At 45.8% G+C, this 21900-nt stretch overlaps 1 protein-coding gene across 3 annotated transcripts; it reads left to right on the plus strand.

The window, feature by feature from the left end:
- Positions 1 to 8: 8 nt before the first annotated feature.
- On the plus strand, positions 9 to 20983 carry IDH1 (isocitrate dehydrogenase (NADP(+)) 1). 3 transcript variants are annotated; one of them, XM_032765021.2, is made up of 10 exons: positions 26 to 117; positions 453 to 625; positions 3575 to 3702; positions 5640 to 5931; positions 8226 to 8331; positions 11228 to 11405; positions 12428 to 12579; positions 16159 to 16299; positions 17291 to 17453; positions 20035 to 20983. In XM_032765021.2, exons 3-10 carry the CDS (start codon positions 3581 to 3583, stop codon positions 20126 to 20128), a joined length of 1248 nt encoding a protein of 415 aa, XP_032620912.1. In that variant the 5' UTR covers positions 26 to 117; positions 453 to 625; positions 3575 to 3580; the 3' UTR covers positions 20129 to 20983. The 3 variants fall into 3 exon arrangements, with proteins under 3 accessions (XP_032620910.1, XP_032620912.1, XP_032620913.1); XM_032765019.1 differs by lacking the exon at positions 453 to 625 and having other exon boundaries at positions 9 to 117; XM_032765022.2 differs by lacking the exons at positions 26 to 117; positions 453 to 625 and adding an exon at positions 1382 to 1515.
- The last annotated feature ends 917 nt before the right edge of the window (positions 20984 to 21900 follow it).

Genomic DNA, 21900 nt, shown 5'->3' on the forward strand with positions numbered 1-21900 from the left:
CGGGGGCCGGCAGGGGGAGCCCGGCCGGCTGTGAGCAGAGGCGCCGCGACAGCGGGAGCAGGAGCAGGAGCAGGCCGGGTGCGGAGACAGCGCTGCCCAAGCCCGTGACAGCCCGAGGTAAGCGGGGCGCCGCCTCTCCCCGCTCCGGCCAGCCGAGGAGCAGCGCCGCCCGGGCGGTCAGTGACAGCGGCCCCGTCTGCCCGGGGGGCGCCGAGGCTCCGCTGGCCGGGCCGCTCCGGGGCTGGGGTCCCGGGGCTGGGCCGATGTGGAGAGGACGGGGTCAGTCTTCTCTCTAGAAACGGGGCCTGATCGCTGGGGGACAGGCAGCCTCCCCCCCACCCCCCGCCGCAGCCTTAAACAGAGAGACCTTTTCCCTTTGATCTGTTTGCACAGTCCCCGTTGGCCCCTGAGCACACGGTGTTGTTATCTGACCTCTGTACTTTACACCCCAGCGAGCGCCGCCGTTGTGAATCAAACTTCCCCCGGCCTAGGCTGAAAATCATGATCCCCTTTTCCTTAAAGCGGGCATTACACCTCCAGAATGGCATACCTACAGCAGCGCTAGCTGCCTTTTACGGACGGCCTGGATCTAGATTTGTTTTGCAGCTTTATATCCTTGTCAGAGGTCTGACAGTGGCTCCTGGGTGGGTGAGGGTGCAGGGGCGTGTCAAGGCTGTCCCTGCTCAGAAACAGTCTCAGTGCATGATTTCATTCTCCCCCTGGAAAGTTTACAGTGTTTTTGGTTTTTTGAAAAGATGCACCTTTAAAATACTTCATTTTGAGTTGCTGTCAAGAGTAGGATTTGTAAATCTTTGGAAAATACCAAGCGACAGTTCATAGATTGCAAATTAATATCAAATTACTGCTGCTTCCTGACAACCAGAGCTTCACAGTGGTACTCTATTGTTTAGCTTAGATCACTTTTACATTAGTACAGACCTAGTCTGAGTGGAAATGATTTTGTTTCTTTGTATAACCTAAACTGTGAATTTCAGCCAGTATAATTATTCCAGAATAACCTCTCCTGTGGACATTTCTTGTAGGAGTGGCTTTTTTGCAGGGGAAGTTAGTTATTTCACTCTAGAAGGGGGCTAAGCTAAACCAACAAAAAGCCAGTCTTCTTCCACAATAAGAGTGGCTGTGCAGAGGGTTATAATGGCATAGTTATACTGCTATAACGTAAAACTTTCCCAGGCACACAAGGCCCAAAACCAAATTCTGATCTCAGACCTTGCCAGCACTGCGATTCCAGCCTCTGGCATAGCTGCACTGTTGCCCATCTCTAATGTGGATGTGATTTGAACTGTGTAACTTGCAATAATGTAAATAGCAACTGCACTATGCAATGAGCCTCTCCTAATGAAAGAGTGTTGGGAAAGTCCAATCTAGGTCTTTTTGGCTAGGTGCGTGGGCTGAGGATATGAAAGGAGAGAAAATGTTTTAAAGTCTGTGCTCTGAGGCAAGAATCTGGGAAACCTGAAAGGGATAGATCACTGAAGTAACTGACTATCAGAGGTGAACTCCTTAATAGGATGGCCAAATACCACATGTAGCTGTTCAAATCAGTGTTTAGACATCTGTGTGTCTAAATGTTTTATCATATGTTTTATAGGTGGGGAAACTGAGGCTCATAGGCCATAGCCATACTAGGGAAAATGTTGTTAGTTAACATGTTTAAATGCATCTTTTAATTTTTTTTCTACTGATGGCAAAGGCCAGAGTGGGTAGTAGCCAAAAATTCAAAAATGGTCAGTTTTGGTAGCCTTATTCTGGGCTCTCAAGCTTTTAGAACACCCCAAAATCAATGGCTTCTTTCTTGAAAGTGTTGGCCTAAATGAATTGCTAAACTCACCCAGAGCCAGAAACAGAACACAGAATCTTTTAACCAGTAATCCTGTGCCCTAACCACAAGACCCTTCTCCTCACTGAAAAAAACATGTTTGAAAATGAGGCCTGGAGTATTTATATGTGTGGGCTGAGCCTATTATGAGTTCAGCCAAAGTTTTGTGAATGGTCATTTATATAGTGGCTTGTAATAAGCACTAGGCAACCACATCTAATATTGGCAAGGACAGTATCTTCTGATATAATAAAAAAAAAATACCTTTAAAATGTTTCAGATTGGTTGTTATTCAAATTGATGTGTCCAGATGGGATTATTAGCAGCATAAGACTGCAAATTATTGCCACTTTGGAAGGTGGGTTTTTAGAGGAAGTAAAACAATGAAGCATGATCTAGCGGTTGGAGCACAAGTCTGAATCAAGAGTTCTCTGTTCTGTTCCCAGCTCTTCCCAGGACTCTGTGTGACCTTGGGCAAGTCACTTACTCTCTTTGCCTCGCTTTCCCCATCTGTAAAACAGGCATGTGACCCCTTTCCTACCTCAAAGCTTCTTGTGAAGCTTAAGAAATGTTTGTGAATGGCTCCGAGATCCTCAAATGAAAGCTGTTGTATAAATTATGAAATATTTATATTATTCCATTACTTTCACTTAAAGTCTAAAAATGGACTGGATACATGAATGCTGAATAAGAATTACTAATGCAAAGAATTTTTACTGTCAGTAATGCTCAGTATTTACACATTAAGGCCCCAAGTCTGCAAACACTTATGCCTGTGCATAACTGTACTCATGTGAGTCCTCCCATTGAATCCAGTGAAACTACTCATGTACATGAAGTTGTGCATGTGTATAAGTGTTTACAGGATCGGGGCCTTAAACAGGATTTTCCTGTATCTAAGTTCAGAACTTAAAATAACTAATGAGAACTGCCTGTGAGAACTAGGTTGCGTTTGCGTTTGAGAAAAAATTGCTAAGTCATAGCTCTTGTGTAAGCAGAAGTAGTCGCCAAGTGATAGTAGCCGTTTGAAAGTAGAGCATAAAGTGTTTGAATAGTACTTTCTGTTGACAAGGATCAAAATGCAAATAGGAGCCACGGAGAGTCTTGGTGGAAAATATTTTTAATGACCCTTGACTCCCATACTTTAGGAGTACTCTGTTTTCAGAACACTGATGCATTCCAGAATTTAACCCCAAAAACAAGATGTCCAAGTAAAGAGTTGTATTTGTATATCCTTGGCATTTCTGTACCAATGTGACATTTTACTCCTAAAGGGGAAAAAAAGAGCAGTGATAAACCGATCTCTACTAAGATGAATACGTATCACCAACCTTAAGCATTCAAAATTTGTGAGTCTGGTCGCTCAAAAATCGTGAGATTGGCTTAGAAACCATGAGGGTTTTTTAACTAATAAATTTGGGACTCTCTTTATTTCCCTTCTGGATTTTGAGCCTTTGGGAGGCACTCGGGGCACATTTTCAACCTTCTTTCCACAATCACCAGGGATAGAAATGTACATGAAAGTTAAGATTCTCACCTAATCAGAAGCATCCAGAAGCCGGGGCTTTAAGAAAAGCACCACATTTCAGGACATTCATAATAAAATGAGAGTTGATGACACTGCTAAAGGATTAGTGTTTGTAGGATTGGGACTTCTTTCTTTCCTGTTCATGTTACAAAAATGTGCATTGCTTAATATAGAGACAGTTTAGTTTGTTTTTACATCTTATTTAGTTCAAGATGTCCAAAAAAATCAATGGAGGGTCTGTTGTGGAGATGCAAGGAGATGAAATGACTCGGGTGATTTGGGAACTGATTAAAGAAAAGCTGATATTTCCGTATGTGGATCTGGACCTGCACAGGTAACCATATATTATACATGGCTGATTTACTGTTGGGCATTGGTTTATATTTTTGCATATGTGGGGGTTTATACTGTGTCAGAGAACAGGCCTCCCACAGACATCTCCCCTCCAGCACTCAGTGCTCCTCTGCTTGGTTTGCAAAATGATTTGTTCTGAAGACCACCAGGAAGGGCTCAGTCATCTACTTAAAGCCACTACTTGTTTGCCAAAATGTCTTTGCTATGACCTCATTCCTGCAAAGCCTTTCACAGACAGTCTCCGTGCACTCACAAAGGTAAGAGATGTACGCTCAGTAGTAAGTGGATTAAACTGTGCTGTGCCTCTTAGAAGGGACTGCGCAGGAATCAGAGCCCAGATGTTCAGTTACCACCTTCAGACCTCCTTAATTCTGGGCTGCTCTGTGTCTGGTGATGCCTCCAGTGTTAGAGCAGCATGCATAGTTACCTGTATGTTTTATGCAAGCTAAACTAGCTGGAATTCAGCCATTACTTCTTAACCCCCTGCCCCCAGCACGTTCCTACACTGACAGCTTTACTGAATGATGGTGTTGGGCTCCAACTGGTCTTATGCCAACATGGAGGGAATTCCCCACAGGGCTTTTTTACCCATTTAGGCTGCCGGAGTGGTACAAAGTGGCTGTTGCAGGGGATGGAACAGGATTAAACCGTGTTTGGATTAGTCTGTGACTGTTCACGCTTCTCACAGTTTCATAAACTGCATCCATCCACCTTTGCTCACCTCCAGAATAATAAATTAGGAGCAAGTTTTTAAGAAAACGGGGAGGGGGGATCACGCCTATTGGAACGTGATGACACTGCCTACAAGACTTATTTTAGGAAAATAGAGCTATTCCTTCCCTTCCTATCCTCAAAGTAGTAGGTGAGAATTACAGTGGCACCAGCAATGTTCATGGTTTTTTATTTTCCCAGTTGTATGATGAAATCTTCAGTGGTGTCAATCATTAGTCAAACTCAGGGAGTCTGACCTTTTCCCTACTTCCAAAGCAGTTTGCTTTTGTTCTGGAGCCTCCACCTCCTACTAGCCCAAGATTTACTGCTTGCTAGTGCCAAGAGGATCTTACAGGAACTTAGCAGCTTATTGCACACACAGTGTCTGGAGGAGAGTCCATTCTTAAAAAGTGGGGAAGGAGACTGACACTGTCTTCCCAAGTACAATGGATACACTTGTGCCCTGTTTTACACGTAACTGATTATACTTCAGGGACAAATATGCAGAGCACAATTGTTCATAAAAACAGTAATAAGTATAGTAAATGTTTTCCCCTCCACTGTTTTAAAGAAATATGTTCAGATGTCATTTTAAAGCATAACAATGTGCCGACTCTATCATCACTGGTATCATTGTTCGTGGGTCCTGTTGGTGTGCTTAGTGTTATGTATTACACAAAGAAAGCCACAGTCCCAGCGCCAAGAAGCTTGCAGTAGAAGGGTCTAATTCACTCAGAGTTTATGCTGATTTGCACGCAGGCAGAGAGTCCCCTAGTGGAAAGTCCAGTGGGGAAGGCTGAAATAATGCAAAACAGCCACAACTTCACTTGAGCTGCCAGGGTGACAGGTTGATTAGATACTCACAAAGCAGTTGGGTACTAGTTGAGAATGGGACATGGCCAAGGCAGCTGGGGATGCATGCATCTGTGTTCCTTTGCAGCAGATGCTCTTGGCGGGCTCCTACACAGTCTCAATCATAAAGTCACCCCTGCACCCTCACCTGCAGAAATCTTGAGGGAAGATACTGGTGTTAAGACCATCTACTTTCCCTTGTTTTGACTCCTGGTGGAGTGCAGGTTGGCTCGATATAGATACCAGTAATGACAGAATTCTAGGACTGTGCGTGTGTTGTCCATTTATATCATGTAGGACCATAAGCATCTTAGATTGATCCATCAGGTGACTTTGATTATTGATTATTTATAGCTATGACTTGGGCATGGAAAATCGTGATGCGACCAATGACAAGGTGACAGTAGAAGCAGCAGAGGCGATAAGGAAGTACAATGTCGGCATCAAGTGCGCTACTATCACTCCGGATGAGAAGAGAGTGGAGGAGTTCAAGCTAAAGCAAATGTGGAAGTCTCCGAATGGGACAATTCGAAACATTCTGGGTGGCACAGTCTTCAGGGAGGCCATTATCTGCAAAAACATCCCCCGGCTGGTATCTGGATGGGTGAAACCCATCATCATTGGTCGTCACGCTTATGGGGACCAAGTGAGTTACTACTTTAGGGTCATTCTCCGTTACAGCATGCACCCAACATGCATGTGATATCTCTTAAAGGCCATATTTTAGCTGCTTTTTCACAGATCCACACAGGGGGTGGAGATGCACTCATCATGCTCCATGCTTATTAGCATTCTGTGTTTGTACCATGGTGCTGGTCGGTGACTGGAGCTCTCACAGTTCCACTAATAATATACAGAGGCCTATGCTGGAGGTAGAGTGCACTGTTTCTTATTAAAGAGTGTAGAAATTTCCAACTGCCCTGAAAGCAAGCTCACTGCCTTTGCAGTCTAGAGACAGAATGCCTCCAGCAACTGCTCCCAGGGCCCTCCTCCCACCCCATTGCTTCACTGACTGTATAAGACAGACTCTACCCGTAAATATTTCCTTCTTCTTGTCCCAGTGTTGTTGAATTATCTGAAGTACTTCCAGGTAGCCCAACATCCAAATTACTTCTCGATTCTCCCTGTTTCCACCGTGGGCAGCTTTTGCAGAGCCAGATACTCATTTCACTCAAAAAACAACCCAAAACCAACAAAACCCACTTGCTTGGTTACCTTATAGGTTGTGCCTGGGGAGACTGGCCAGTGGTACCTTGGAAACCTCAGGCCACATCTTAATGAGGAACATTCCTATTCTTTAATGATTGCTAATACTGAGAGAGCTGGTGTAATATGAAGCTGAGAGTGTCCTATACTGTTCTGAAAGATGTCAGTCTATTTAACTGGAAGACCCACTCTGGTATCAGAACACCCCTCCACCCCCCAGGAAAGTTCACTTTAATGAGACCGTTAGAGGGAGGAAGAAAAACATTTTGTTGGGGCAGAGGAGTCTCATTGCCTGCCCTGCTCCTGTTCACGATGCACAATTGGGCCAAACGGTTTATGCAAGTGAGCTAATGAGGAGCTGGTGGGTGTTTTTGTTTTTTGGCAGCATACCGGGTTCTTGCCATGTCATTCACTTGTCCTGTGTTAATGAACACTGACATTTTATTGTTTGTTTGGTCTTACAAATAAATCATGTCATTTGAGCACCTGACTTAAGTACAAGTTTGAAAGCTTAGTGAAAAAGCATTTGTCCTTCTTTGAGTGATTGTCCGCACAGATTCCACTCTTGGTGCAGAAATGGTTCAGGGAGGAATGAGTTTTGGTCTGAAGCTGTTCAAGTGAAACAAAATGGCGTGGAAGGCAGTGTGGTCCCGTGGGACGGGTCCTGGACTGGAAGTCAGACGTGGCTTCTGTTCCCAGCCCTGCCACTCACCTGCTGTGTGATGCTGAGCAAGTCATAGCAGCTTGGTGCCTCGGTTTCTCCATTCATAAAATGGGAATAATGATACAGACCTTTGTAAAGTGCTTTGAAATCTATAGATGAGCAGTGTTATAGAAGAGTTAGGTAAGTCATATGCTCACCTAAAATGGTAGGCCACAGCTGAGTATCTAATTCCTAGGAGCAAGAAGAAATTGCCGAGCCCATACCTCACAAAAAAGAATAATTAGTCTTACGTCTTTAAGAAATAAATCAAGAGTACTGAATAATTAAGTAGGCAGTGGAAATTACAGTAGGCTAGACAGTGTGTTGATAAAGCAAAAGAAGTGGAAACTTGCCAGAGCAAGAGATTAAAGTGAAAGGAATAATAGATGGGAAGAGAGAAAGGAAAAACAGCAAACTGTAGAGCTTGGGAAGAACATTACTGATGTCAGCAAGGAAATGGTGAGAAGGCTCGAAGGCTGTAATGGAGAGTAGCCTAAAAAGAACCTAATGACATTTACCCAGGACAATTTGGAAGATGATACACGTTTTTTGTAACTAAGTTTTACAGTTATGTGGGTTTTTTAGAATGTGTGTTGCCTGCATGGGCAGTTTTCACCCATTCACAAATGCTTAAGAATGATTGTTACTGTAGTTAGGCCTGTTGGAATTCAGGGCTCGGAAGTGAAAGGCTAGACACTAGTAGCATAATTCACAGCTATTGTCAAGATAGTGTAGTTTGGTGCATAGTTGCATTAACCCAATTATGAAATGGTATCAATAGAATTTCTCAGAATATCCTTTTCCCTTCTCCCACTGAATATTAAACAATATTTTTAGAGACCTGCCACTTTAAAATCATCTACATCTGGAAAATGTACATTTCTGCATTTTTCAGCTCTTTTAGTGCATCTATTTCCACATTTTTTCTATGAATGAGAATTGCTATTTGACCAAACATGACTACTGCTCTTGCAGTTTAACCTGTGTATTGGCTGAAACTCCTAAACTTAACTCTTCTCTCTTTTGTACAGTACAGAGCAACAGATTTTGTTGTTCCTGGGCCTGGAAAAGTAGAGATGACTTATACACCGAAAGATGGCGGTAAACCAGTGACCTATCTGGTCCATAACTTTGAAGGTATGAATGGTGTCACAAAAGCTGTGATTGTCACTGGTATTTGGCATGATTCAAGTTGATGGGTGTGTTAGATTCACTGCAGGGTACAGCATCTGTACTTTCAGAGGCCAATTTCATTTGTGTGGAAGGGAAGGAGAACTTTCCAGCGCTGAAAGTTAATTCAATTGTGTTGGAAACCATAAAGCAAAGAAACAAAATACAAAACACACACACCAGACTTACCACTTCTCATGCATCTTGTGTGACACTTGCACCGTTGGTAGCTATGTCATGCACTGCTCTTTGCTGATAACAGAGAGAGAAATTCTCACATCGCAAACTCCCCACCATGCTTTGGGCTAATTGGCAGATTCTGTCAAAAAGCCAAAAACTGCTTGGAGAATGAACTACTTCTATTACTACTAAGGGAAATCCCCTCCCCCAGATCAGGGCTGAGCCATGCTGACAGGGTAGTGTGTGGGTTCCCAGCCCTGCTGCTGCACTCTAGATAAACAAAGCAATTGGTACACCAAGGCATTGAATCAAATGCCTTTCACCAGCACTATGCCATGCACTTGTGTTGAACCTGACATTTACAGTTATATGTGAATTATGTACAAATGTGCAAATTATTTTCAGGAAAATGTTACACTTGAGGCTGTACAAAACTTGGTAGCTATGAGACCCCTAACCCTAAAAGTTCTTTGGAGGACCTTGTAGTCAATCCTTTTCTGCCCTGTACATCATTAAGCATGGCAGGCTGGATGCCAATTTGCATGCTATGACTAATGGAGACTTGGCTCCTATTCCAACATACTTAGGGTCAGCTTTTATGAAACTTGGTTTAATACCCAATGTCATCTTAAAACGACTTTGCTTTTGTGACAAACAGTCAAACCTGCTTCAGTCATGAAGAGGTCTGGCTATTTCCCCAGCCACCTCAGGTACCTCTGTAATAAGTTTAACTATTTCTCTCATTACCAGGAATACACATAGGCAATGGTTAAGTTATCTTACAAGGCACTCCTTCCAAAAGTATGTTTTGGGTTTTCAAATGAGGGATGTCGTCATAAGAAAACTTACTGAAAAATACTTTGGCCAGTGATACATTTCAAATTAGGCCAGATCCTGCAGACCCAGGCAAACCTCCCATTTAAGCCAGTGGTAACTTTGCTTTGAAAATAATAGTGAAGGTCTAAGGCAGGGGTCGGCAACTTTTCAGAAGTGCTGTGCTAACTCTTCGTTTATTCACTCCAGTTTAAGGTTTCGTGTGCCAGTAATACATTTTAACATTTTTAGAAGGTCTCTTTCTATAAGTCTATAATATATAAATAAACTATTGTTGTATGTAAAGTAAATAAGGTTTTTAAAATGGTTAAGAAGCTTCATTTAAAATTAAATTAAAATGCAGAGCCCCTCGAACTGGTGGCCAGGACCCGGGCAGTGTGAGTGCCACTGAAAATGAGCTCGCGTGCCGCCTTGGGCGCGTGTGCCATAGGTTGCCTACCCTTGGTCTAAGGCATTTGGGTAAGAATTAGCCCATTTCAGGTTTCTCACTAACGGCCCCAACCAACTGTTATAGAAGTCAACAAGAAAACTCTCATAGAGATCGGCCAATGGGAACTACCTTACTGAAGTCTGTGGGATTTTGCCATTGATTTAAGTGGAAGCACAGTCAAGCCCAGGAACCTCAATCTTTTCATTTTAGTAATTGTCAACAGTAGGAAGACCATTCCAGTGGGTCTAGTTTTGATCAAACTCATGGCAGATACAGCAGCCTCTAGTAAATCTCACAACTCAAAGAAGGGGGTGTGCATGCTGCTATGAAGCCTACCCTGCTGTAATTCAGACCAGGAGAGATGACAGGAGGGTTCGGGGGAATTGTCTTTCCTTGGCTGATTGGCTCTGTATTTGTACTTATTTTTAAATCCATAGCTCCTGTTGTTCCCAATAAAATCACCAGAGTTCTCTGTGATAGAGTTGTTTCTGCTGCAAAGGGTGATTCCACTTCTATATGCCACACGCCATTTTAATGTATGTACTTTAGACTAAACAGGAAGTTAAGGAATGTTAATGTCTAACTTGTCCCACCCTGCTGGTCCACAAGCAGGTCTCTCCTCCCTCCTCCCAGGGTCTCTACAGAGGAAGGGATTACAGACTGTGGAATGGAGGACATGCACAGTTTTCCTGCCTTTCCCCTCAGACGTACACAGGCCGTGCACAGCCTAGTCAAAACACTGTCCAGGGCTGTGTTGTCTCTTCTCTATAGCCCTTATGGGGTTTCTAGGAACAGGAGAGCATTCCCTGCAGCCTGCTGACAATGAACCTGTTCTCAGGGAGCCAGAAGAGGCTGCAGCGAGGTCTGAGCCAGTGAAGAGATGCAGGGCCTCCACAGATGACCATGGATTCCCGGGACCCATGTAGTGTGGAGCTGGTCCCCACAGCTTTTGTCCACACTGTCAGTGGTTAAACCACCACTTCAAAGAAGTAGGATCTCCCACTGCAATTTCCTCCCCAGAACCCTTTTCCATGTGTTTTTTTTTTCTTTCTATGAGTAGTGGTGATCTGGACTGTAGTTAGGAGTCGTTGAAGGAAACTACATATGGCCTACAGCCATGTAAAAAGTTATTTAAGCTTAAAGATCCACCAGGAACCATGCCTAGCTCCATGCCTCACAGCACTGAGAGAATTAGACAAACGATGCATATGTAGGAGGAGGAGTCCTATTGTTTGTAACTGAATTCCATCATGTTATACTTCAGTCTCTAGAACTGCATCAGGAAAGGCAGACTGCCGAGGAGGGTTCCAGCCTGCTGGCTGGGAATTCTGTAGCGTGCTGTTAGAAATGGGGTGGGGGTTTTAGCCAGTGTTGTAGCTCATTCTTATTTACTGTTCTCTTTTCTCCCTTTCCTGATAGGCTGTGGTGGTGTAGCTATGGGAATGTATAACCTTGACCAGTCCATCAGGGATTTTGCACACAGTTCTTTCCAGATGGCATTATCTAAAGGCTGGCCACTGTACATGAGCACCAAGAACACCATTCTGAAGAGATACGATGGACGCTTTAAGGACATCTTTCAGGAGATCTACGAAAAGTAACTAGTACAGATTACTTCCAGTTTTCTCTTCTAGAGCATTTTTTCTGTAGTAGAAAGATGGTTCTTTTATTGTTTGTGAACCCCCACTGTCATTCAGAGCCCAAACCTGTGAAGTGCTCAGCACCCTCTGCTCTCATTGAAGCCAGAATGGGGCACTCAAGCATGTACTTAAGGGCTCTCCTGAATCAAGACTTTGGTGTCCATCTCCACTGGCATCTACTGATGATAAAAAGAAAGCTCTGGAGATTTGGATGGAGTCATGGAAAATCCCTAGCTAGTTGCTTTAGAACTTGAACCTCACTATTTTTTAGTAGAGCATTGCAAGTCTTCTGTCTTTAAAATGTACATATGTGTACTCTTAAAATAGCTTACATTATAAAGAGGGAATCTGTCTAGATTTCAGTAAATTGTTGCTTGGCCTTTTTTGAAGCAAGTATCTTATCCTACAGCTCTCATAATTAATTAGGGAGGTCCTTGAGTATTAGACTCCAATTGACCCCAGAAATAAGATCACACCAAATTCACTGTAAATTGGTGTCAGAAGCATGAAGCCATATTCTCCTCCCGTTCACCAGTTTAATCCTTTTAAATGCAGCTGGGTTGCTGTTGATTTGCCTCAGTGTAAGAGAGAACACCATTGGGGCTACTGATTCTCAAAGCTGAACTCATGAGACAAATTATTTTAACAGTGTTTCCTCTAATTTATGTTTGCTCTTTGTCACATATTTGAGGAGCTCCGTCATTGGTTGTCTTCCCTGCTCCCCCCACCTCTGACTGGTCACATGCTATCTTTATATGCATGCTTCATAAAAACCTATAAAACCAGGAGCAAAAGGTATTATGTACATTCTGTCCTTTCAGGTGCTGTTCAAGGCCCGTAAACATCTTCATCTGAGCCCACAGACTCTTTCCTCTCCCATTTCCTCATGCAAGTTAAGGATTTCAGCCTTTCACCTGCATGTTGCACTGACCAGAATTGTAATTGCCAGAAGCTACTTGGTGGTTTTCTTGTCTTTCAGAGAATACAGGCCCCAGTTTGAAGCCCAGAAGATCTGGTATGAGCATAGACTCATCGATGACATGGTGGCTCAAGCCCTAAAATCTGAAGGTGGCTTTATCTGGGCCTGTAAGAACTATGACGGTGATGTGCAGTCTGACTCTGTGGCACAAGGTATGTCCTGTTCCTGTTCCAGCACGTCGCTGGGCTAAGCCTCGATAACAGTCAGGCCACCAGCCTCACACCTGTGCATATGCTTATCCTAGAGCCACTGCTTTATCTCCAAACTGTTTGCAGTTCACAGACTCAAGAAAACGAAGTATGAGATACAAACTTAGCTTTAAAAAGAGTGCATCCATCTTCTATTTAGACTTCTTTGTATGATGGCTATTCCAGTGCCACAGCTACTAATGGCTCTAAACCCAAAGTGCTTGCACCAGTAGCTGGAATTTGGTCACCAAAATGCCTGCATGACTTGACCCAGGGCGCAGTGGCGAAAACTGAGCATGGAAAGGTCGCCTCAGCAAATTAGCTCAATGCCCCATGAGCAAAAAAGAAATTGTAATGACACAAAAATGTAACCCAAATGCCAAGAGCCAGATAGATATTGATATGAATAAAATTCGTAGCTCTTGGTAAGAATCCTACCCAAAGATGTGGCCTGTTGGCATGTGTGTGGCACTCGCAGGAAGAACATGAGTTGAGTAGTGTTCTTTCTTTAGCACCATCAGCAAATTTTGCCTCACACAAAACTTAGAGGGATTCTTGTTCCTTGCCCCAAGAAGCTTCCAGTGACCCAGATCTCAGAGACCTGGAAGGTGAGAAGGTGACATGAGCTCCCAGTTTTACATCCCCACAAGCTCCTCCCGCCAGAAGGCACCAGGAAAACAGGTTTTGTGGTTTTGTTTGTGTATGTTTGTTTTCCATTCCCTCAGGCTCTCACCTGTGGCTCTTTCTGTGGGATGGAGCACTCAAACCCAGTGTAAGAGCCTGATCCCATAAGTTGTAAGGTGCATGGAACAACTGTTCAAGTGTGGGAGTTCTAAGCACTGGGACCTGCAGGTTGGGACCCTAAGTGCTGAAGAATGTAGGAGAAGGAAGAATGGCCATGTGGTCAGGGCTGGATTAACCCATCACTGGATCCTAAGTAAACATACATTTCTCTTTGCCCAGTGCAGAGGAGAGGCTCTGGTAGGGTGACCAGGTGTCCTAATTTTATAGGGACAGTCCCAATATTTGGGGTTTTGTCTTATTTAGGAGCTTATTACCTTCACCCCATCCCAATTTTTCACATTTGCTATCTGGTCACCCTTGGCTCTGGAGAGGGGGAGGGGATTGGAGAGCGCCCGCCACACTCACCCCACAGTGGCGGTTCCTGTCCCATGGGGCTGGGTCCTGCTCCAGGCATTGTGACCTGGTGCATGAAGTTACAGCACCACTCAGGTTTGGCCCGGTCGGCCCTCTGTCATAACAGGTGGAGGGGGAGCGTCTGGGCCAAACATGACATGCTGCAACCCCAGGCACCAGGTCGCAATGTGCAGTGTCTGGAGTGGGGATCCAGGCCTAGACCTGGGGGACAGGAACCTGCTGCAGGATGAGTTCAGGATGGGCTCACATTCTCTTCTGCCCCTGGGGTCTCCCCTCCATGCCAGGCCAGGATTAGGGTTGTGGTGCCTGGGTGAAGGGTGGTTGGTGCCCCCTTGTTGGGGCAGGGCATTGGAGAAGGACACTGGCCTATGATTTTAACCCCTTACCCCCACAAATTTGGGTCCTAGGCATGTGCCTGATTTGCCTGTGCATTAATCCAGCCATGCATCTGGCCAAGGCAGAGGACAGGAAGTCATGACACTAGTTCTGTCAGTGCCACTGGGTCCATGTGACATTAGGCAAGCCCTTCAGTCTATCTGTGCCTGCTCCTCTCTGAATTGGGGAGGAGAACAATACTCGCCTACCACGCAGATGTTGCAAGGCAGAACTCGTCAGTGCTTCTGAAATGGTTTGAGATCCTCCCAAGGAGATAGCATGTTAATCAAAGTCATACTATGTTAGACATAGTGAGCCAGGTCATTAGCTGGCATGCACAATGTTCCTGGAGCATGTCACTTCATACCAGTGAAGGACCTGGCCCATACTACCCCAGATGACCAGGTGTGGCATAGAACAAAAATTTAAATCTCTGTACAGGAGCAAGTTTTTCCTCCCACTCCCAAAGCGTTTTATCTGATGGAACTTTTCCGTAGAGAATGGAGATGAACGTGACAAGGTAAATGTGGGGAATGAGTAAGGTGACCATATTTCCCAAAGGGAAAACGGGACACCACGTGGGGCTGCCCCAAGCCACTTACCCGAGCCCTTCCCCAACCCCGCACGTGGGGCTGGCCCGTGCCTGCCCCCCTTCTACACCACACATGGGGCTGACCCAAGCTGCTGCCCTGAGCCCTGCCTCTCCCACGTGCAGGGCTCTCGTCCAAGTCCAGCCTGCTCCCCACGTGGGGCTGGCATCATTCCTCAGCTGAGCCCTGTTCCCTCCCCTCCACATGGCTGGTGTTGCTGCCATGTGGAGGGGAGGGATCTGCCTGCCCTCGCACAGCTGGCATTGCTGCTTGCGCAAACCCCGTTTCCCCTCCACCCCCAGGGGTGGCGCTGCCGCTCACCCCCGCATGTTCCTCTGTGCCCCAGTAGGGGTGCACGCCCCACTTTTTTGGCAAAAATGGACAATTGCCCTGTTTACTCTTGCCAGCTGATGATCAATTGGCAAGAGCAAATGGGACAAATGCCCATTTTTGCCAAAAAAAAAAAAAAAAAGTCATCACAGCTGGGACATGGCTTTAAAAAGGGACTGTCTCGGGCAAAATGGGCCATATGGTCACCTTAGGAATGAGGATTGACAGCAAAATACATGAACAAATAAGAAGCAGGGCAGTGGAACTGGGAAGGGGGCAGGAGAAGTGCCACCACAATGGAAATATTGTGGGGGCTCTGCCCCCAGATAAATTCACACACACTGGGGTGGGGGAAGATGAGAGCAGGATCTGCCGGAGCTGGAGCAGCTGCAGCAGAGCCCAGGATTGGGCCAGGGAGAGGGATGCAGAGGGACTGGAATGGGCCTGGGAGCAGGTAGGAACCCGCCTGGACCTGGCTCCCGACACCTCCCTGAGCCACGTCTCAGTGCCTCCCCTCCTGTCTCTGCACGCACACCCCCTAAGGAAATCTTGCATTCCTCCTACTGCAGCTAGCTTTTCCCATTGCTTTTTTCCCCTAGGAGAAATATGAATCTCTCTTGGGAGAACTGAATTTCTTCTCTTGTTAGGACCACCGAGTGTGAAATCAACTGCAAAATCCGATTCCTAAACAGCCTTGCCGCTCCCATCCCCTTCCCATGCTGCCTTGCAGTTTTGAGTGACTCTTATTTTAGAGCTTTGGGAGTCAATGGGAGAGGAGAGGTGCTCACAGACTGAGCTCATTGACAGAAAAGAAAAAAGTGGCTGGTTATGGTGAATATGAATTTGCTTGAAGTGGGGCAAAATGTCTGCAGTTTTCTAGTGGCCTTGGTGAATAACTTCTATGATTCAGACACAAGAGCAGCTTCCTAAGTCAGAACTGAACGAGTGGGTGTTTTAGTATTTAATGTATGGCTGTTATTCAGGAATTCTACGTTTGTTTGGCTTCCCTTGTGGCTTGGCAGAGTGGTGTAGCTTTAGCAGAGTCGGGGTTTTCAGAGGAAGACTTGACCCATGTGATTATAACCTGCAGGGTATGGTTCTCTGGGGATGATGACCAGCGTACTGATCTGCCCAGATGGCAAGACCGTGGAAGCAGAAGCTGCTCATGGCACAGTTACGCGTCACTATCGCCTGCATCAGAAGGGTCAAGAAACTTCCACTAATCCCATTGGTAAGATGCCTCGTGTTTCTCTGACTGATTGCGACATGGAAGAAGGAGTTAAGACTGAACACCCGCATTGTTGTTTCTGCAAATTCCTGCATCGCAGAATGCCACACATGCTAATTGCATGATAATTTGTGCATCTTCTTTGGTACTTCTGCCATGTACAGTACAAGCAGCTTGAAACTGACTGGATGGGAGCAATGAATTAACCTATGAGATGTTCTGACGTCCCTGCGTTAATGGTGTAGTAATGGCACCACTGGGTTGTTTTGCTTTCCCATAAAATAGGTTTACGCAGCTGATAAGCACAAGTGAGCAGAGTATAGGTTTGTCTATGTGAACATTTAGTTCACCACAAGCCAGGGTGTAAATCTACCCTGCACATGTGGACCCTGGTGCGATGCACTAAAGAGTTCCCTCGTGTGCTTTATTCTACTCCTGTGTAGATTAAAGCACACTAGGAACTTTTAGTGTGGGGCAGCAGGGTCCCCATGGGCACTTAGCGCGTGGCAGGCTCGTGCACGATAGATTCACTCCCCAGCAGCCCGCACACTACATGTGTGTATCAACAAGTCCTATAAAATCATGATAAAACATCATCTGCACTTACACGCGTTCTCCGTGCATCGTGTTACGGGGAAGTAATCAGATTCCAGCTTGTATGGTATTTCATAACTTTGGATGTTTTAATTGCATGTAGCTCTTCGTATTGGCCTCTGTTCCTCTCCATCATGTACCACAGACAGGAGCAAAAGAGATACTGGAGCTTAAAAACAGATAAGGAATAGCACATGGGCTGCTTTAAAACCCAAAGAAGAGACAGTGACATGAAGTCACTCCCGTTCGCACTCCAGATTTTCACTGAAAGTTCAGCTCTTCTCATTGACTTTCATCAGTTGTTCCATTTCTTACTCGGGGGATTTCTTACTTGTTTGTTGTGACAGTGCAGCCTCATCTTATTGTTTCAGCAGTGCAGTTACACTCTCTTTCTCTTTAGCCTCCATTTTTGCCTGGACTAGGGGACTGGCTCACAGAGCTAAACTGGATAACAACGCCGACCTCAAGAACTTTGCCACCGCCTTGGAAGAGGTCTGTGTGGAGACTATAGAGGCTGGCTTCATGACAAAGGACTTAGCTGCTTGCATTAAAGGTTTACCTAAGTAAGTATGCGGTGTCTGCGTTGCCATGGCATTGCTGTGAAAGGCTGTAGTGACCAGTAATGCATGGCAGGCTGGTGGGGGGTAGGTTTAAAACCACCGTTTATTATTTGCATTACTGTAACAGCTAGGTGCCCCCATCATGGACCAGCAACCTTTATGCCAGGCGTTGCACAAGCACAGAATAATCAGAGTAGCCGGCTCTTACACAGATCTCAAAGCATGGCACAAAGGAAGTCAACATTGTTAGTCCTGTTTTACACGCCGAGAAATTGACTGATCAGAGTGGTGAAATGATTTGCGTATGGTGAAGAGAAAGTCCCTGCCCCCAAGAGCTTACAATCGAAGTAGCTCAATCCATCCTGTCTGGCCAAATGGTGTAAGACCCCAGGTTGACCAGAACAGACTGGGAGAGGGTTCACGGCTGGCTTACAGTGACACTTGCTTTTATTAAATGCAAGTGTGAACGGCACTAGTATGAAGGCTTGGTTTCAACACCTCCTAAAACCTACAGAAAATAGAATTCTGACCATTCTCTCCTTCACATGCCCCTCCATGGTGACTAGATCTTCTGTTAAGGGTGCCGGGATAGTCTTGCATACCATCTGAGCTGCAAACACAAAGTGAGGCAAGTAAAGAAGGGCCAATCATATCCCTCATCATGTCCTTCTACAGTCTTAACATTCTAGTACAGAACTAAACCGTTCAGCTCAATGTGAGTTGATCCTGTTAACAAGGGATTGAAGAGAATTGTGCATTGTATAGTTCAAGACTGACTCTACAATCTCTTGGGCAGGCCACCGTATTTACACTTTCCCTATCAACTGTAATATCTGGCCCAAGCCTCCACATGCCTGATGCAAATCAGAGTCAAGTCTTCCAGCTTTTCCAAGGATGGGTGAGAAGTGCCTGTAGGCGGGAGGGGCATGTCGTTTTACTGGCAGAGCAACGAATATACATGTTCCCGTCATAAATCAGTGAGTGGGGAGTGCCAGAAAGCCTAAGACCACTCGCAACAACAAAACAGGCAAAAGGGAAAGCAGTGCTGCTGTTAATCCCAGGCAGAGGTTGTCTTACTAGTCTATGCACTAGGTAGGGCCTATGTAAACAAGAGTGCAGGTTCAAATCTGGAAGAGGGCAACTCAGTCCTTTCTGAGGTAGATACAATATGAAAGTCTTGTCTGCTCTGGGGATCTAGAAGATCCCTGGCACTTTGCATTGGAGGAGGGGTTTGCCCTGCTCTCTTTTGTCCAAACATTTCCCCCTTCCCTTACTGTGCACCCAGCATAGTACACTGTTATCGGCATGTCTGCTCCGCTCCTGCACTGGCTTCATTTCAGGGCTGGAGCCTGCATAGCTGACCCTTTTGGCTGAATGGTGCTGATGCGGGTTTTACACTCTCCTAATGAGACATTAAGCTGTTTTAGAGACTGTTGAAGCATAGTTACTTCAGGAGGTTGTTTTACATGAATCCTGAATGAGCTGCAGCCACAATCTGTCCAGGAGGGTGCTCCCCACCCACCCTGGCCCTCTGGACCTTATTATCAGGCCCCTGTCCCACAAACCCCCAGTCCTCTCCCTTCCGTAACGTGAGCTAGCTGTGCGACTTGCAATTGGTTAGTTTCCGAACCGTGCCTAGAGAACAGCTGTATACGCTCATGCTCCACACATTCCATTGCCTCACCCTCGTATCCCGCCCTGACACCAAGTGGCAAGACCTCTTACCATCCATGGAGGGTGAGGAACCCTGGTGGGCCAGCCTGTATTCCACTTTGGTCCCACAGGAGACCGGGGAGATCAGCTGGTGGCTCCTTCATGGAGCCATGAGCATGGCTGTGTGCCTGGCGTGCTTCACCACTCTCCCTGACACCTGTCCCTTTTGCAGCATTGGGGAGAACCTGGTGCACATCTACACCCAGCATGCCAGGTTGCAGCCCCTTTCCTGCTCCTCCAGAACCTTCTCCTTAGGTTCTGGCTGCCCTTTTCCCCTCATCTCCTGATTTATGCAAGCCCTATCCCAGCCCCACGAAGTCAAGAGACCTCCTCCTAGCACTGACCAAGGTGACCATCTAGAAAACCAGGAGGAGGATGCAGGATCGGAAGGTGCTCTGCAGTTGTGGGGCCTGTTTCCATTCCTTGGTTTGATCACGCATCCGGGCAGAGTTCCTCTGGGCTCCCTAGACACCTTCAAGGAGCAGTGGGTGCTGTCTGGGGTTCTCTGCTTGGTGTCCCCTTCTGGATCCCAGATTTTGGCCCTATAACCTCACTCCTGTCCCTGTTTTTCATTTGTGGTCCCCCGGACTTGCTTGAGCCCTGGGCTCAGTAGCTCCTCCCCTTAGGCTGAGGGAGGGGCTCATACCCCCAGAATGCAATAGGTAGTGTTGCCTAGCACTCTGTCACACTCCCCTGCAGTCCTGTTGCAAGGGTCCCTGCTCAGAAGTAACCGTCATTCTATAAACGGATCAGTGTTTTATGCTCTTCTTTGGTAGTGTTATAACTCAGAGCCTGAAGAGCGTTTTTCCCTTTACGCTTGGCAGCATCAGTGCCGTAAGATGGTTGTTTGGTGTGTTTTTTCCCTCTGCAGCGTGAAGCGGTCTGATTACTTGAACACCTTTGAGTTCATGGAGAAGCTTGCTGAAAACTTGAGCTTGAAACTAAACTCTCAGCCCAGACTTTAAGGTCGGACATCAGGAAGCGCTCTGCAGAGAAGCCTGCCTCTGTCTGGTGACTGGCTTACCCTGCGGTGTGTAACATTTCCCAGTACTGGGAGGATTGACACAGGCACCTTTTGTAAAATGAAACCTGTTTAAAAACCTGTTTTAACTCATTAACTGGTGGGATATGGGCTCTATTTTGCCAGCCATCTGAATGTGGTAGGACACCTGACAACATTCAAAGCAGGCCAGGGCTTCCCTCCTCCTTGATTTATCCCTCACTACTGCCTCTTTCCCCCCGCCCTTCTGCCTCGCTTCAAAACCAGAGGATGATACATGAGTGGCTAAACCCATGGTAACTTACTGTACAACAGACGTAGAAACTGGAACAGTCGTCTCCTCTCTAGCATCATCCGCTGACTGTGCCAGCAGCACAGTAACCTCCAGCTTTTCAATAGTCTGTCCTATGAATGCATTAAACCAGCTTCCCTGATAATGGCAACCAGAGCATAGTAGCCTGGTGATGGGAGGTTACTTGAACACTTAATGAATGCTGGAAGCTTGTTTCAGTTCCCTGGGGTAAATGGCTACTAACCCATGATGTAGTGGGGCGGGGGGAGGGAAGTCTCTGTATTTCATTATACACCCTTCTTACTGTATGGGAATTGTTACCTCCTACCAGAGCCCATGGATTTCATAAAGGGGCAATTACTCAAGCTGTTTTCTTCAGGCAGCTGAATGCTTCTTATTCAGCCTCTTATTGTTGTGACACTTCAATGTTCAGCATTACGGTCTATTGTGAAACACTATTCCAGCCATGGTTTGTTTTCCTTGAAGGATATTTTAGTTTGGACTAAAATAAAACCAGAACTAACATCCTCTTGTCTCCTCTTGTGTGTGTGAGAGGAGGAAAAAACAGAAGCATCTACAATAAATCCATTTAACTGCACTACCTATCAACCCAGTTAATGCGACAGATTTCATTAAGCAGAGTAACGTTGTAAAGATGATCCTATTTCAGATGTAAAAAACTTAATTCTTATTTACAAACTACTGTTTGCTAGTAAGTTATTCCACGTTTTTGCCTGTGACAAGTTGAACTTGTTGGCAGTAGATGTAGAAATTGCGTATTTCCTTATTGTAAGGAAAAACGACAGCAGTGACGTCAATTAACTGTAACTTCTAGTAATGGGTGAATATCATGTAGCTCCAGCTAGCGCATACCAGAGTTTACAAGGCTTTGCATAGCTCTGCACAATGTAATATGGCTGAAGCCCTCCCCAGCTCCCTCTCTGCCTATGACCTAGTTACAGACAAACACACAATTTCATCACGCCTGCAGGCCCCCAGCCTGACTGCTGCTTGCTACTGCCCACCTCTTTAAGGCTCTGTGGCCTTGACTGGTAATCTCCCAGTTACAGTGGGAAGCCCTAGAGTGGTTAGTGGAGCAAGGGAATATAGTTAAGAAATTGGCTGCCAATGAGATCTATTCGTCTGTGGAATCATTTGCCATGGACTGTGCTGGAAACCCCACCTATTCCACATTTAACCCCTACTGGACGCTACACTTGAAGATATGCAATATGGAAAAATCCTGCACTGGCTGGGGAATGGGGTAGATTACCTTGTATTCCCCCTCCCCCCACCTACTGCCACCCAAAACCTCTGGATTCTCTGGCCACGGCTGTGGAGGTTGAGAGGTAAGGTGAGGGGTTGGAGTAGAGACCCCAAAAGTACAGATTTCCATGTGGCCACATAGGCATAAAGCTCCTGGGTTTGCATAACTGACCCTTTTT

Source organism: Chelonoidis abingdonii, chromosome 10, assembly GCF_003597395.2.
Source record: "Chelonoidis abingdonii isolate Lonesome George chromosome 10, CheloAbing_2.0, whole genome shotgun sequence".
In the NCBI taxonomy this organism is placed as follows: Eukaryota; Metazoa; Chordata; order Testudines; family Testudinidae; genus Chelonoidis; species Chelonoidis abingdonii.